Raw genomic sequence first — 16,814 nt, forward strand, 5'->3', positions numbered from 1 at the left:
CATTTCCTGATAGTGTAATAGTAATATTATGCATGCATGGTTTTGCTGATGCATCAGATCTTTTTTTTTTGTCAAACTAGAGTAACTTTTGTGTAACTAGAGGATCACATTCTATCAGTTGGCTGTTTTGTGGTAACAAGAAATGGATGAATCATTACTTAATGAAGTTAATCAGATTAAGATGTAACCCATATACACATATAGCAGTGAGGCGTTGTGTCATGATCAAATAAAAGCTCAGCTGCTGTTGTCTGTCACAGGTTCAATAGACCTGAGTCACGTCATGTATTTAATTCGTGGCTTCTTCGCGTGATGTTGTACGAAGTGTTCGCCTCGTTCTCAACCACAGGCGCACGTATCTATCTACATCATGCATTAAAACGTCTTGAGACAGTTAATAATTTTACATGCAAGTATTTTTATGCACTTTAGAGGGCGCTGTTGCAATAAACGAGGTAAAGGCACGGTAGCCATGGAAGTGAAAGTAAAAGTAAGAACATTTTTTATCGTGCGTTGTTAGAACGTGTATGAGTAAGCAGCGTTTTCATAATTCCTTTTCAGTAGCCTACTTTACGTTTTTCGAGTATTAGCATAGTCACACAAAGTTTGTACAGACTTTCGTAGACCTCATGATGAAAAGCAAGATGAGAGTTTTCTGTTGGTTTCTGTCGTTGTTCTGCGCTATCAGGACGGAAGGTAAATTGACTTTTCTCAGTAGTAGCCTACGGCAACAGCTGGTGTTTAAACGAAAAAAAAAAGTCATATATGACATTTAAAAGCAATTTTTTTATGATTTCCGCATGAAGCATCCGTGCGTATAGTTTCAGTATTAGCCTATGGAATTAAAATAATTTTGATTGCTACATAATTATTACCGTAATAATTCAGTTTCGTTTTTAATTATGTTTGTGTTTACCAATATATTGATTTTATTGCTGTGTGATTTTGACTCCATTTGCATTCTAGTTTAGTTTTGGTATTATAATTTTTTCATTAAATAAAACGGATGCCACGGGATTTTTATACGTTTTGCACGTATTGTGAAGGAATTTCAAACGTATCTATTCGGTTCCAGGATTTTCAGTGCGGGGTCCTGCTATGCCCCTAGTTGTCCAGTTGAGGGCGTCTGTAACGTTGCCCTGCTCTGTGGATACCCCACTACCTCTGCTCGAGCTGGAGGTGCAGTGGATGAGGGAGGATTCTGGAACCCCGGTGCATCTGTTCCAGAAAGGGGAGAGTAGGCCAGAATCACAGAGCCCAGCTTACCGCGGCAGGGCCCAGTTTTTCTCTGAAGAAATCTCCAAAGGAAACTTCTCTCTGCTGCTTAGGAATTTCACTACTGAAGACAAAGGGCTGTACAAGTGTGTAGTTCACGATAAATACGAGTCCAGTGAAACTAAGGTGAAAATAGATATTGGTAAGTACCCCCACTTGACCAAATTCAGATTCAGACAGATTTGTTGTTTGTTGTGGTTACATATTTGAAAAGTAAGCATCTTTATTGCATGAAATTTGTTGGAAAACCAGCTGAATTTTCCATTTCTATGAAAAATAGTTATGATAAAATGAACAGAAAGCATTTGCTTACATGCATAGAGGAGCGTGAAGGTAGAATATACCACACCCTGTAAAAATGAAATACAAATGAAAAATGTAACTTGATTTTTTTAGAACGGCTGGTTGTGACAGGTGCAGGCATGCCCATATTTGCATATGCTGGTGAAGATGTGGTTCTGAACTGCTCAGTGGACACCCATGTTCCTGTCAAAGAGTTACAAGTAGAGTGGATAAAGACAAACGGGGAAATCCTGGTGCTGCTGTTTTCTGAGGGGGAGAACAGACCAGAGTCACAGCATGAGAGATTCAGGGGGCGTGCTGAGTTCTTCAGTGAGGAGATTCCCAAAGGAAACTTCTCTCTGAAACTTAGGGATGTAAAAAGTGAAGACAGAGGGGAATTCATGTGCAAAGTCCATGCAGACAGGGAATCAGTCAATGCAACGGCATGGTTACAACGGCAGGGTAAGTATGAACATGATCACATACTGTATGTAATTTTCTCGCAGTAAATGTTTTGGCTCTTACTCACAAATTCACTCCAAAATGTTAATTTACCACCTTACAGTTTAATATTACTGGGAAAATTAGTTCCAGCTCAGCGCTAACTTTTTACAATAATTTAATTTATGGTATTTTATGGTTTTGTGTTTCTTTTTAGGACTTGTTATGGATGTGATCTGCTTGTATTCAGGATTTGTATTTTGGCTCTTGCTTAGTATCGTTAACTTGCACTGGTACTTTAGCTTTTTTTGTATCTTTATTCACTGGTGTATTTTTACTTGGTGGTGTATCTTTACTCACTGTTCTATCTTTACTCAGTGGTGTATCTTTACTCACTGTTCTATCTTTACTCAATGGTGTATCTTTACTCACTGCTGTATCTTTACTCAATGGTGTATCTTTACTCACTGTTGTATCTTTACTCACTGTTGTATCTTTACTCGGTGGTGTATTGTTACTCACTGTTATATCTTTACTCACTGTTGTTGTTGGCCAGGTCTGACACTATTGTTCATATTAATCAGGTAAACGCAGGTCTATTTCTCCTACACTGGAAGCCACTCTGGACAAGAGAATCTGCTAAATGAACGAACCTCTTCTAAATTATTGCCATCTGTATCTTTTAAACACCGTAACCATTATTTATTATCAATTATTAATTAGTTAATGCTTAATAATAGTATTATTTTTAACGGTGTCCTAATGCTTGGGGAACAGGGATAGAGATGCCCCCCAGTGTAAGTGTGACAGGGCCTGTTTTGCTGTTGTTGGTTTGGTTCTTGTATTGCAGGTTTGGCAATAAATAGGTTGTAAAAAGACACCTTTCCCTTACAGAGGAGGAAGAAACATCATGCTTGTTCCAGCGGTGCTACCACAAGTTCTTATGTTCAGCATTTGATTCATTGAAATCTCTGTTATAGGATTTTCCACCTTACATTTATGTGTCCTGGGCTTAACCATTGCTGCAGCGGCTTTTGCAGTTATAAGCTGCATTCCTGCTCTTTGGTATATAAACAAAGAAAGACAAGAAAAAATCAAGAAAGAAAAAATCAAAAAAGGTAGGTGTGTTTACATTTTTTTCAATTTACTGTACAACTATTTCCTTGGAAGGGGATTCCAAGGAAAATTAGACAGCACCTAGCATAGCCAGCTGCTAGCATAAACGGTCTATGCGGTCCTTTAGAGCCACTACTTCTGGAGAGCAATTTTTTTCATCTTTGTCCCCAGCTGACACAAAACTACTGTAACTAAACTAATATGGCCTAAATTTAATATTTCACATCCTGTAAAAATATTTAAAAGGCAATGTGCTGCTGCTCTGGAGAGTCTGCTGCTAAGTCATTTTGGAGACAGCAAGTTTTTCTGTTTATCCTTCGTCTAGCTAAACGTTCCGAATGGCGTTCCGTGTTCTGGCCATGGTGACTGCTCGGATTTTCTAGCAGTGCTCTACCTGTCACCACACAGGTTTTCACCAGCTGTCTCTCGGCTCTCAGCAACCCTGCAGCTTAGCTAGCTCGCTGTCATCAGCTACGCAGCTAAACCCTGTGAGCGGCCACCTGCTCTAGCCGCATTAGCCTGCACTTTCTTTTCAAATGTATCAGAACAGGATTCTAACAGAAAGATGGTTATTTTTCTATCGTGTCTTGCATACTGTAACGTCTAGTTTACCACACTTCAATCAAAATTTCATAAATACATCTTTTTGGTTTTTGTATACTGAACCAGGGCATGGAACAAAATCGCTATCCACAATTGGTGAATAATAAGTGAGCTGGACAACTTTTATGTCATGCTAGCTGAATGATAAGGAAGCGGGCATTTGGTCATTATATGCCCAATGTGACTGGAGAAAAACCCCACAAGTATGCCATATGAAGAGTTGCCCTGCTGAAAATTCCAGCTAAAACCAGCTGGGATTCTAAGCTGGTTTAAGATGGTTTAAGATGTGTTTTCGACATTTCTATCTGGTCAAAGGTGATCTGTGGCTGGTTAAAGCTGGTTCTCGCTGGACAAAGCTGGTTTAGCTGGTAGAGTAAGCTGGTGGTCAAACTGGTGGACTAGTTGACTATATAGGCTGGTCAGCTGGTCAACAGCTGGCCAACCAGCTAAAAGTGATGAGAACACAGCTTAAACCAGTTTGATCATCTTAGGCTGGTTTAAGCTGGAATTTTAACAGGGTGCGGTGACTATCAGTTCCAGCCCTGCGTTCCACTTTCTCCTTTGTTGTTGGGTCCAACAGGAACTAAATTTCCAAAGAAAACAGAACAAAACAAAACCAAATCTGAGATCTGAAAAATACATGGAAAAAATGTATTGTAATTTAAGGGTCCAAAACATAGATGCAGTCAGAATGAATGAAGGCCTCCATTGTGTTCATTTCTCTTTTGATTTCATATGAGTGCACTCAAGTTCACATGACCCCTTCTCTTTTTCTCTTTTTTCCAAGAGAGTTGTCCATCCAGGGGCTCTGTCACTGATGAAGATGAGGAAGATGGTGAGAATCTCATGAGCAATGGGAGGACGATGACCTGAGCAGTAACAGTTCAGTCTGAAGAATGGGCTCAGAAAACCAGGCCACACAGAATGTGCAGAGTCATTAACAAACTGCCAGTACTACACAGTGTATTGTGTGGCTGGAGAAAAACCCCACAAGTATGCCATATGAAGAGCTGCCCTGCTGAAAATTCCAGCTAAGACCAGCTGGGATTCTAAGCTGGTTTAAGATGGTTTAAGATGTGTTTTCGACATTTCTATCTGGTCATAGCTGATCTGTGGCTGGTTAAAGCTGGTTCTCGTTGGACAAAACTGGTTTAGCTGGTAGAGTAAGCTGGTGGTCAAACTGGTGGACTAGTTGACTATATAGGCTGGTTAGCTGGTCTACAGCTGGCCAACCAGCTAAAAGTGATGAGAACACAGCTTAAACCAGCTTGATCATCTTAGGCTGGTTTAAGATGGAATTTTTAACAGAGTGTGGTGACTCTGTCACTGATGAAGATGATGAAGATGGTGAGAATCTCATGAGCAATGGGAGGACGATGACCTGAGCAGTAACAGTTCAGTCTGAAGAATGGGCTCAGAAAACCAGGCCACACAGAATGTGCAGAGTCATTAACAAACTGCCAGTATTACACAGTGTATTGTTTTCAATGGACTGTGTTCCAATAAGAAATACCAATTCTGCAATATACTATATTCTCCCAAAACACATTAACTTGAAACTATGTACATTAAATGCAATTCATTTACACAAGTTAAAAGAGAATTTGGCCCCATTAACCTGGATTAACCACAATTAGCATCACCAACTGATACTGTTCTCAACAGAGCAATAGGAAAATAACACATGAAGCACCATGCCTTGCATTGAGTTAGCTAGACAAGATGTAGCCTAGCATTAATTGGCTTATGGTGCAATTCGATAGTATAAACATATAACAAAGCATTTAGTTTACCATTCAGAGCATTCTCAACAAAGAGATAGGAAAATAATGCATGAAGCACCAGGTGTTGCAGTACGTTCTACTTCTTACCTTTCAGACTGTCAGTACAACTGTCAGTATGGATAGTATCCTTCATGCTTGTGCAGGTTGAATCATTATACCCACAAAGTCTTGTCAGTGATGGAAAATAATGGCAGTATAGCGTCATCCCAAATCCACTCATCTAATTGGTTGGAAGAACAGACATTGTCACTCTCCTTCAGAGCGTTAGTATTAGCACAACTACAAATCCCATTTTACAAGTTTTCAAATCAAGGTACACTGCAAAATTTGGTGAAAATATCGAGATGATGTAAGAGGTTGATTTGAGAGGGTGTAATTACTGAGTCTTTACTGAAGTTTTGAAACTGTTATTGCATGTATTCTCACATTAATTTACAAATTTATGAATCAGTTATACAGATTTGTGAAACTCCATTTACAAATGTGAAACCATTCTACAGATTTGTGACTTTTGCTAAAAAAATACCTCCGTAGTAATTTAGTGGTTGTGATGGGAACTTTTAGGGACCACATGCAAAGTGTTGTTTAGGGCCACCAAAAACTCAGGCCCAGGCACCTAGGGTCCATCTAAATACATATATTGTTACTTACCTTTATTATGGAAGTAAATCAAATGGTCATGAAAACCAGGCTGCCATTACAGGATATTTTTTCACACAGCAGTCTAACTGAACTACATGACTGATGCTCGCTGAGGTCATTCCCATTCAAACTACAGCAACCAGGAGTACACATAATGTAGCGAATCATACAAAAGCCCAAAACATGACAATATGTGTGTGAATACTGCATTTTTATTTGCTTAGGTAAAAGCAACAGAGCTGTGTTGCTATATTGCCTTCAAGTCTCCGTTCCATGCATCCTGATGTCCATCGCATTCGCCATATGGGGTTATATTGAAAGTAAGTCTGTCTGCTTTGTTTTACTTTGTTTTTTATTTATTTAAGTTTTCTATGCCCAATTCCCTCCCTGATTTTTAATGTCCCATTAGCTAATTTCAGTCATGTTCATGCTGTAATTCCTGTGGCTGATTTTGGAGAGTGTAGACGTAAATGGCTTCCTCCGCAACATGTGGGGTACCAGCCAATTAACTATAGGGGTCACAAGAGAGTAGGGTTGGGTAACATTTGGATTTTATCGATTCTGACTCTGCTTTTTGAATACAGTCCTTACTGAATCCTCGTTCCGATTTATATAGTATTTTTTGAGGAAGAAACCAAAATGTTTTCAAAACAAAAACTACCCTTAAATCTTAGCAGATTGCGGGTGCTACAAAAATTGAAAATTGTCAATAATGAAGATAAGGTGTCTTTTCCTTTGTTTTGGTAAAAACAGAGCAAAATAAAGAAACATTTAGAAATGGTGCTCTCTGGGGATGAGCTGGAGGAGGTGATACTATTCTGTGAACTTGTATCTAAGAGAAACAAATATCATTCTCTGTTTTGCCGTATAAAAGTTTAACGTATGCTGTTTTTTGCTTTGTTCGTTACTTGATTCGCTACTAGCTCTAACTCAATCTGGGGTGTTACTGGGACTTTGGTGCTCATCAAAAGTGGTGCAATGCTGAATACTGGAGGTACTTCCTCCCTTGCATGAAATTAATTGACCCACACTTTAAACAGTTTACTGTGGTCAGCCATGTTGTAAACCACCATCTACAAGCTGTGATGATGCATGCCTTAACCAGGAATGTGGATGTTAGAGCAGCTGGTCCTGGCAGTTGAACGTTTATAGACTTTTTTGATGCTCCATGCATTTCACTCGTTCAGCGAGAATGTGAGTGAAAATATATTTTCAGGATTCGATAAGCAAATCTGAAACCAACCTTTCTTAATGAATTCCTGGTTCATGGCAATTTGGAACTGCCTCCAATTCGGAACCGGGTGTCGATACCCAACCCTACAGAGAGCAATGAACAGGGAAGAGACCCCTAACTGACCTAATTGCCAATTGTGTCTTACCCTGCAGATACCTTCCATGACCATGGAGCTCAGCCGTGCTCCATATCATATTTATATTGGTGCCTTAACATGCTGAGCCACCCAGCAGCCCTTACTTTTATATTTTTCTTTTTCTTTATTGTACATTGGCACACATAGCATCTCTAGGGGTATCATGCCATCTTTAGGTGTGCTTTGATATGGCAGTATTTTAAAACCTATTGCTTGTTCTTATGGATGTATAATTTTAAGTCAGTTTTAATATAAGAATAGTTTATTAACATTGTTTATTAGTCATCCTAAATTAGAGAGAAAATGGAGAGAAAAGCGTAAAAAATTACAGTTACAGATTTGTCACCACTTTGATGTAATTTTTGTTTTTTAGGCTCTATTGGAGAGGCTTATGTTGGCAGTACTATAAATCTCATGAGGATCCTTGTGATATTTAAGGTGGCTCCATATACACTTCCTGGTAGGTTTTTATTTTATAATACAGTATTTTGTGAACATTTGTATAATTTATTGCTGCCAATATCACATGCGATTTTGGGCTCTGTTTTCCGGAATCAATGTCATACGGTGTAGGGGCGCATTCAAGCGCATGGCTCACTGGGCACGGTCTGGGCCTTTCTGTGTGGAGTTTGCATGCATCCCCCCATCCACGTGGGTTTCCTCCAGGTACTCCCAAAGACATGCAGGTAGTCTTAACTGGAGACTCCAAATTGCCCATAGGTACTGTATGAGTGTGTGAGTGAATGGTGTGTGTGCCCTGCAATAGATTGGCAGCCTGTCCAGGGTGTAATCCTGCCTCTCGCCCAATGCATGCTGGGATATGTTCCAGCACCCCCCACAACCCTGCCCAGGATAAGCAGGTATAGATAATGGATGGATGGATGGATTTTAGGTGAGAAATAGGCAAGCAGTTGCTTGGTTCATGTTCAATCTAAAACACCTACTTTGAAAGTTTGATATGAGTTTTGATGGCCGGAGTGAGCTACTTGGACAGCTTCATTTTCATAGAACAAAGATGGAGTACAAATGCAGACATAGCACCACACCACTCACCAGTCTGCTTCCATTATGCACCGCTGGCCTGTCCATAGAAAATGAATTACTGGAGGCGACTACGAAGTCGTTTCTCATCAAAGGATGTGTGGCTTTACCCTAAGGGTCTGTCATCTTGAATATGCTGTATCAATTACTCTGTTAATCTAACGAAAACTTTTTTGGTAAAAATGGGTGAAAAATCATAAAACGTACAGTAAAACATTAAGCAATGTAATTATCTGACAGTGCTTATTGGCACATTTTTATGTCATAGTCACCTGGACCTGCAGGTTCTCCCTTCACAACATCAGTAGAATCTGCCCGTTCCCTCACCTGAGAGGCCACTTAGTTACTCATACAAGCCCAGGAAATCTCTCGTCTGGGCCACTGTAACACCTTCCTGAACGGTATATACTGGCCTGTACCATCAGACCACTGCAGCTGGTCCAGGCTGCTGCTCCCCACCCTGTCTTCCACCTCCCCAATGTCACACCAAACCAATTCAGAACACCCTACACTGGCATCTAGTCTCTGCCTGCCTTTAGTTCAGATCTCTCACACTGGCATAGCAAGCTGTGAATGGTACTGCCCTGGCGCAGATCACGCCTTCACCCTTCCCCCTCACGGGTTCCGAGCAAAAACAATTAACTAAAACAAAAAACAAAAATAACAAAGACAAAATTAATTAATACCCAGGAGTGCCTTTAAGAATGCTGTTGGGACCGCTGACCAACTTTTCCGTTTCTTTGCCTTTGAACCAGAATGAAACAAAAATCCAAAATGCACTCAGTGTGAGCTCCTGGTCTCGGCCCCGAACTGAGGAGAGCAGCACACCTTTAAGCACCTGGGCTGATTAGCTAACGCAGCCCAGGTGCGTGTGCTCTCGCCACCAGCCGGCACAGCCGAGACTAATCCACTTCTCCAGCGACCCAATGCTCACCAGTACTCAAATATTTTTGACCCAAGCTATTAGTGTGTCGTGGTTGGGTGACTGGCCATTTTTGTGTGACTGAAACCTTCCTGGCTTCTTTTTACAGGTACATGTTACACAAGATTCACAAACAAGGCGCTGCGATTGGAAAAGTTTGTCATTACAACAGGGGTAAATTCTAGTAAGTGTATGTACCGCATCAAGCAGTTTTTGTGGCTTAACATAGGTTTCATTTCCTTTCTATATCACATGGTTTAAAAAGTAAATAAGTTATTGATATGGTTTTAGCAAACATTTATTATTAATTTACGTGTGTATGGCTTTGCTGAAGTAGAGCACTATTTTCCCTATGGGCCCTGTTTTTGTGATGATGTAAGCAATCAATGAAGTATCAGTAAACATTGTGCATTTATGAATAATGGAAATTATTATGTCAGACATAAATCAAAAATAATTTAGGGCATATAAAAATTTGTCATGAATGCAATAAGCTACATAATTTTATTTATTATATGTGATTACTTAACATAAACTATGCGCTTCAAAAATTATGTCCAACATCATCAACTTGACTATTTTTTCTGCTGTTCAGTATTTAGCTGGTAATAGCAATATTATGGTCAGTGTAAGGTCATTTGTTGCACAATGCACAAGGTAGGAACTGTACTGGAAAAATACTTAATTCTGAACATTTTCATATTGTCCTTCTCAGTTTTAATTCTCTTTCCGTGTTCTGTGCATAATTTAATTATCTCTCAATTCTCTTCAAATCAGTTCTTCTCCATGAGCTTTTGGCAAATGCCCCAGGTACAGGAACAATACTACTTTCTGGAATCATATTTGCAGCTGTCCTGTTTAAGCAATTATCAGAAGAGAATTTTTTAGGTAAGATTATATTTTACAATATAATAAAATACACGTTATGCATCTACATTGTACATACAATTAAGTGTCTGACTGTAGATGTCCAGTGGGATATATTGCAGCATTATGTAATAGTGCAGAACTTACCTTAAGTAATCATAGGCTTATAAACATCTTATGTGCAGCCTACCAGAAAACAACATGTTGAAATGAAGGTATCACTGTTTCACTGAAATGTCAACGTGCATGCATTTCCTGTATAATTACATATTGCAGTAAGAATGTTTTAACGACCTCTATGCATGAAAAATCTTTTCTTAATATATATGACTAGAACATTAGCTTCCATGCATGCTTTGTGTTTGCTGGGTATAGTACTGTATGGTAAGGTATACTCCTCATGTTTATTACATATTTATTCAATGCACATGCACTTTACTGCTGTGCATGATAGCACTACTGCTTACTGTAGGTAAAACCTACTCTTGCTGTTGTTTGTCATTGTTGTTGTTGACAGTGTTGAATGTAAGTACAGTGTGAGTGTGAGTTACTGTGAACCGTAGTCAAATTCCTTACATGTGTAAAAAGCATGTTTGGCCAATAAACCTGATTCTGATTCTGCCAGGTGTGCAGGTCTATATTGTAGATGCAGTAATGGTTAGGATAATATATCATGCAATTATATAGCCTTTTCAGTTTAATTTAAAGTCAATTTAAAGTCTCCTAATGCATACATAATAAGCAATACAATTGACTCTTTATGGCATGGGTAAATATGACAGGTAAGATTAAGGTATATACTCTAGGTATGGTGATTAAAGCATTAGAATGTGGAGACAGCTGGAGAGACAGTGGACAGCTCAGAGAGACGGCAACCAAAGCAGGGAGGGTTAGCACCCCAACCTGCAGCTCCTGAGAGGAAGAGCCCAGAAACAAGCTACAGAAACCCCTACACAGAAATACCCCCAGGGATGCCACGAGAGGGGGAGAGAATGAGCACCCCAGCCGGACAGACACACAGGCAACAACCCAAGCTAAAAAACATTTTAAAAAATCAACTATGAGTGCAGTATGTGTATGCAGCAAGGTCTACAAAAACCCAAGTGGTTGCAAGTGGTGCAATGCACAGAAGCAGCATCAGGTGAGATACAGGAGGAGCCAGGCTCGGAGTCACCCCACAGTGCCCGGAACCCAGAACATCGTCAGGAGGAAGCTCATCACTCTCTCACTCTCCATAGAGCAAAGTGGCACAGAAGGAGGGGCAGAGAGAGGGCCAGGAAGTGTGCAGCCTTCATCACGCACCCTTTTGGCTTCACCAGGCAGCTGCTTGGGCAGAAAGGAAGTGGCCACCTCGCATGCTCTAAAGAGGAGATTGACCAGCACCTCCAACAGCTCCTACAGCAACTGAGCACAGGAGCAAGACCTAGGGAACTGCAGAGCCTCTGCAGCTGGACCTTGCCAGCGCCTACAGGTCCATACCACACAAGCTGGTGGAAGTAGTGCTGGTCCAGCACCATGTTCCAGACAAGATCAGGGACCTCGTTCTGGACTATTACAACTGCTTCAGTCTGATAGTCACCTCTGGAACTACACTAGTTGGAGAAGCAGCCTGACTCAGGAGTTCATGGTCACTCGTTCAAGAGAGGTGCTTCAATACAGAGTCTCGACAGCCAGCATTGAAGTGAGGACTGGGAGGAAATGGAGGGCACAGGAGGCAGTCGACCAGGCTGAGTCACAGCTGCAGCACAGCCTGCTGGGGGAATCAGTGGCGTCTGGGCGTGCAGGGCTCGGTAGTGCCCCAAGAACTTGCTACGAAAAGGCCCAAGGCAAAGAGAGATGTCAGCTGGTTTGAGCAGGGGTGTTACCCCTTGTAGGATGCTGGGGATGCAGCAGCAGGGCACGTGGATCAGATGGGAGCAAGTAATGGAATGGAAGATCTCTTGGGCGGAGCTCTGGAAGGATGAGCCACTCCGGATCAAGTTCCTGATCCAGTTGATCTACGACGTTCACCCCAGCCCAGCCAACCTTTACTGTGGGGTATGGTTGAGACACCGATTTGCCCACTGTGCCAGAGAAGAGGATCACTCTAACAAATCCTCAGCTGTTGCCTGAAGGCCCTGGGAGAGGGACTCCATCGAGCTCCTTGGCGTCACAGGACAGCACAGCAAGAAATCCATCAAGAACGCCACTGAGGCCACAGAGGATGTCAAGATGGCTGTGGATCAAGAGGGGGGATCCATGGACAACACATGCTACTTGCACACAAGCTAGGGCCTGATTAACCCTGGGTGAGAGTGCATCATTGTTGAAAGACCCGAAACAACTCATAACCCCTGGTTACATCACTGCTGATGTGTCCAAGTGAATCGCAAAATCTATGAAACAATAGGTATGGTTGAGCATAACAGAATGGTAATGCAAAAAATGGTATTTGTTATTAAAGTCCCTTTAAATTGTAAAATGTCAGTCACCTACAGTTTTTTTTGCTTAATTCAGTAATGTAGCATATTGCTTATTGTTTTGCATGATGGGTTGTCATGGTGAATTTTTCTCTACCTGCTTAATAGCGGATTCCTGTGTTCTTCATTATTATCCATCTGTTTCTCATGTTTAAGTTCCTGCACATAATTGTTTCACCTTACTGGTGTACTCGTACAATAAGTCCAAATGGACATCTGATCCTATTGGCTTTATTGTGCAGCAAAAATGTAAGACTGAAATGTGTATCTATATGCATTAGTAACCAAATGTCTGAAACATTCTCCTTTTCTGTATTTACAGCTGTGTCTTTTTTTCGACTTGACAGCACTGAAATAGAAATATTCTTTCTGATTATCACACGTTCTGCATATGGTTTTTCAGTGGGTAAGTTGCCCTTTAAAATAATTAATAATAAGCAATACCAACCCTGTACAGGTAGTGCACAGAAGTGTAAACCGTTGGGTAAATGAAGGACAGCAAATATGTGGCTATCACATCCATGTGGCTCATCAAGTTAAACAAGTTAATTAAGTTAACATCCCAGAATTTATAGGGTTAATGTGTCAAAATCCAGTCCTGGTGGGCTGCAGTGTCTACTGGTTTTTGGTGTGTTTCAGCACCAGTGATTCACTTAAGCTGTTAACTGGCTAAATAATCTACACACCTTGTACTGAAGGCCTTAACTGGCTGCTGACTGAATGGAAACCACAAGTACCTGCTGGCACTGCAGCCCTGCAGGACTAGAGTTTGACACCACTGCATTATTGTGATGTCAGCATTGGAATGATGAGGGAAAGACATCCCAACCGCTGGGTAACAGATCAAAGCTCATACTCCAGAGTTGTGAGGTCCATGCAAACTACATCTGAGCACTGATTTCCACCAGGAAACGGTTTTGGTGGTTCCATAATGGTGTATTTTCGGTACATTCATCTGGCATGGTTGGGTGAACAGACATCCTTAGAAGGCACACTTAATGACAGTCTTTAATGGTACAGGGTGATCATGTTCACGCCATGTTAATTTAATTTTCCTGCAGAAAAGGGTGTCTCTGTAGATGACAAATACCCCTGGAAACAAATCATGAGTAGTTTTATGCCATGTGTCTTCAGGGTTATGTGCAATTGCAATGATCATATAAAGTCAATCCATTATAGACAGTGGATCGAGGAGCACAGCACTGACATTATTCATATGTCACGGCCATCTCAGCCACCAAATCTGAACCCAGTTGAGCATTAATGGCATATTCTCAAAGAATTCCAGAGACAGATTTGTCTACTTCCCAACAGAGCGTGTAGAAGTTGATTGACTTTCATGGACGAAATGTGGCATATTCCGAATTCAAAATAATGCTAGATTGTGAAGCACACAGGACATGCTTCAAAATCTTATTAACTAGCTTTGATCTGTGTGTCAATTTTTGATAACTGACTGTACGTGTTTTTTTGCATCTTTATGAATAGAATCACCATATAAATACATTTGCCAATTATTGTGTTGATAACAATCCATACATCTGTCAACGGCATGTTATTTTGTTTAAATGCCAGACAGCAAAAATGTGTTAACTATAATAAAAAAAATTTTGAGATCACATGAGAATATAAGCTGCCATAAATTAAAAAGTTTGCTGTAACTAGCATTCTTCAAACACTTTGTTCTGCAGTAAATCTAAACTCCAAATAATTCTTGTAAGATTTGTGATTGGTAGTGTCTTGTGAGTTACGGTTCGCCTTAAATGGATATATATTACTTTGGTAGCCTATAACAGAAGTATTTTTGTGGAGCTTAACCCTTTGTGTTTTCCATGGCTGTGAATACTGGCAACATCTGTGTAATCTGTGCGTTTATTGTCTTTCTTTTAACTCAGGCAAACACCGTGAAAAACTGGAACGACATAAAATATTCTATTTTTAGAAACACAAAGCACAAGTGAATTATATACACAAACCGAGTCTCTGTTGGCTAGCAGCCATTTTGTTTTCGTGGTCTTTAAGTGTCCATGAAAGTTTTCGCAGCAATATGGCCTGCTAGGAACAACCTTTTAGTGTACAGAAATGTCCATACAAACGAAGTTGTAATACGATAATGAATTGCACAATTAAAGCTAGATAACAAAACAATCATATACCGTGTGCGCCTTCTGGCCAAAAATTTAGGAGTTGTTACAATGTGGCGATATCGGACTGAGACTCTTCATTGACGTTAACAGCTCTTTTCCGTATGAATCTCCCGGTGGTTCTGAACGCATGCGCATCTTAGATCTGATAAGTGAACTCAGTCACGTGACTACAGTATCTGTCCATTCAATATAGTCACTATAATAATGCCTATTCTAACAAACATTTCAAACTGAAAAGAAATAAAAGATATTCAAAGTAAGAAATATAATAAAACATTTTTCTGCAACAGCTACAATCTGGGCTGTGTCCCAAACCAAACTTTCATGCTCCACACTACCGTACTCCGCACTTCCGAACTTTGGTTTGGACTCGCACTCCAAGATGGAGGTATGCTCGCTATGCGCGCTCGGAGCATGGAAGTATGGTGTCATGGTCCTGTGTTCCTGTCTGCGTTTTCCCTGTTGGGCCGCCAGATGGCGGCACTTCTGTTTTGTGTCCTGCTCTCCCTGTGTTAATTGTATGATTGTTTCCAATTGTCTCGTGATTCTATCATTGTTCCCACCTGTGTCTTGTTATCCCCTCCTTTTTTGGTTTGATTGTTTTTTGAGTTCACCTGTGTCTTGTTAGCCCTTGTCTATTTAAGTTCTCTGTTCCCTTGACTCGGGTGCTGGTTCCTTGTGTTTGTTTCCGATGTATGTTTCAGACCCTTTGTACCTGCCTGCGTTTTTTACCTGTTTGTGTTTTGTTCCTGACTTGTGTTTGTTTGACCTACCTGTTTGTTTGAATTACCCTTGTGCTCTGCCTGCCTGCGTTCTGCCCTGACCGTGTTCTGCCCTGCTTGTATTTGTGAGTTCTTCTTGTTTTCTGTTTTGTTTAGATATTTTTTGAGTTTGTGTTTTTGCCCATCGTGGCCTTTTCTGTTCCCTGTTTGTTTGCCTTTTGTCAGTAAAGTCTTTTGTTCCCCTCCCATTTTGGATTTGTGTTTTCTTTTCCCTCTGCGTTTGGGTCCCCCCTACCCGAACCCTGACATATGGTTTGGGACACAGCCCTGATGTCGCTGTTGACTGTTAATGGCAGCACCGCTCCTTCTGGTTTTCTGGTTCCCGGTTCACTCCCATTCATTTTTGCAATGTTGCTGAAATTAATCTTTCTAAAACACGAACTACAGGGAATAATAGGTTGATGAAAGAGAGGACAAATGTCAAACGGTCCCAAGTTTTTAAATATCTGAGGTGTTTTCAATGTTTTGCCTTATAACAGAAAAAGGAGACCCTGAAAACGTTATTTTAATTAAGCAATGTATCATTTAGCACAATAATATATTCACATGGATGTGAATATTTTTAAAAATCTAACTACGGCTTCCTGTATTTCTTTGCAGTAGCCAGTCTGAAAATATTAAAATTTAGCTAAGCTAAACCTAGTCTCACTTGGGCAGACCTATCTCCACACTTCGTTTCAGCACTGTGCCAGCGCTGGAGAATGGTCTGGCCAAAGAGAAACTCTTTGGTCTGGCTCAACCCATTATCATTCTGGTATGGGGAAAAAAACGCTCTGGCTTGTTCATATTTATTTAAACCAATCACATTCGTCTTGGGCGATGCTAAGCTTATACCAGAGACTGTAAAAAATATAAAGGCTTATACCTATTTTTATACGGTCTGTGGCTTATACCCACAGTCTATATCCTGTGAGTCAGACCAAGCTAAACCTGAAAACAGCTTATCAGCTTGAAAAACTTTGGACCATCTGACGTTAGTACTTTCTTTCATCGACCTATTATTCTCTGTAGTTTGTGTTTTAAAAAGATTTATTTTGGCGACATCGCGGAAATTAATGGGAGTGAACTGGAAACCAGAAAACC

General features: G+C 40.6%; 2 protein-coding genes across 3 annotated transcripts in view; both read left to right on the forward strand.

Moving 5' to 3' along the window:
- Positions 1–16,814, forward strand: part of LOC118213379 — a 73,828-nt gene that overhangs the window by 42,772 nt on the left and 14,242 nt on the right. The gene's annotated exons all lie outside the window — the stretch shown is intronic.
- Positions 355–4,684, forward strand: LOC118213378 (butyrophilin-like protein 1). 2 transcript variants are annotated; one of them, XM_035392296.1, is made up of 5 exons: positions 355–696; positions 1,076–1,417; positions 1,672–2,019; positions 2,979–3,098; positions 4,502–4,684. In XM_035392296.1, the coding sequence occupies exons 1-5, from the start codon at positions 630–632 to the stop codon at positions 4,588–4,590; spliced, it is 966 nt and encodes a 321-aa protein (XP_035248187.1). In that variant the 5' UTR covers positions 355–629; the 3' UTR covers positions 4,591–4,684. The 2 variants fall into 2 exon arrangements, with proteins under 2 accessions (XP_035248187.1, XP_035248186.1); XM_035392295.1 differs by having other exon boundaries at positions 356–696; positions 2,979–3,116; positions 4,505–4,681.

Source organism: Anguilla anguilla, chromosome 14 (genome assembly GCF_013347855.1).
Source record: "Anguilla anguilla isolate fAngAng1 chromosome 14, fAngAng1.pri, whole genome shotgun sequence".
Classification (NCBI taxonomy): domain Eukaryota; kingdom Metazoa; phylum Chordata; class Actinopteri; order Anguilliformes; family Anguillidae; genus Anguilla; species Anguilla anguilla.

What these genes read in the sequence shown, in the direction of transcription:
- LOC118213378 (XM_035392295.1), top strand. Translation starts at nt 630, where the DNA reads ATGATGAAAAGCAAGATGAGAGTTTTCTGTTGGTTTCTGTCGTTGTTC. An exon ending in CTGCGCTATCAGGACGGAAG is followed by an intron (nt 697 to 1,075) that starts GTAAATTGACTT and finishes ATTCGGTTCCAG; the next exon opens with GATTTTCAGTGCGGGGTCCT. An exon ending in GAAAGAAAAAATCAAAAAAG is followed by an intron (nt 3,117 to 4,504) that starts GTAGGTGTGTTT and finishes CTTTTTTCCAAG; the next exon opens with AGAGTTGTCCATCCAGGGGC.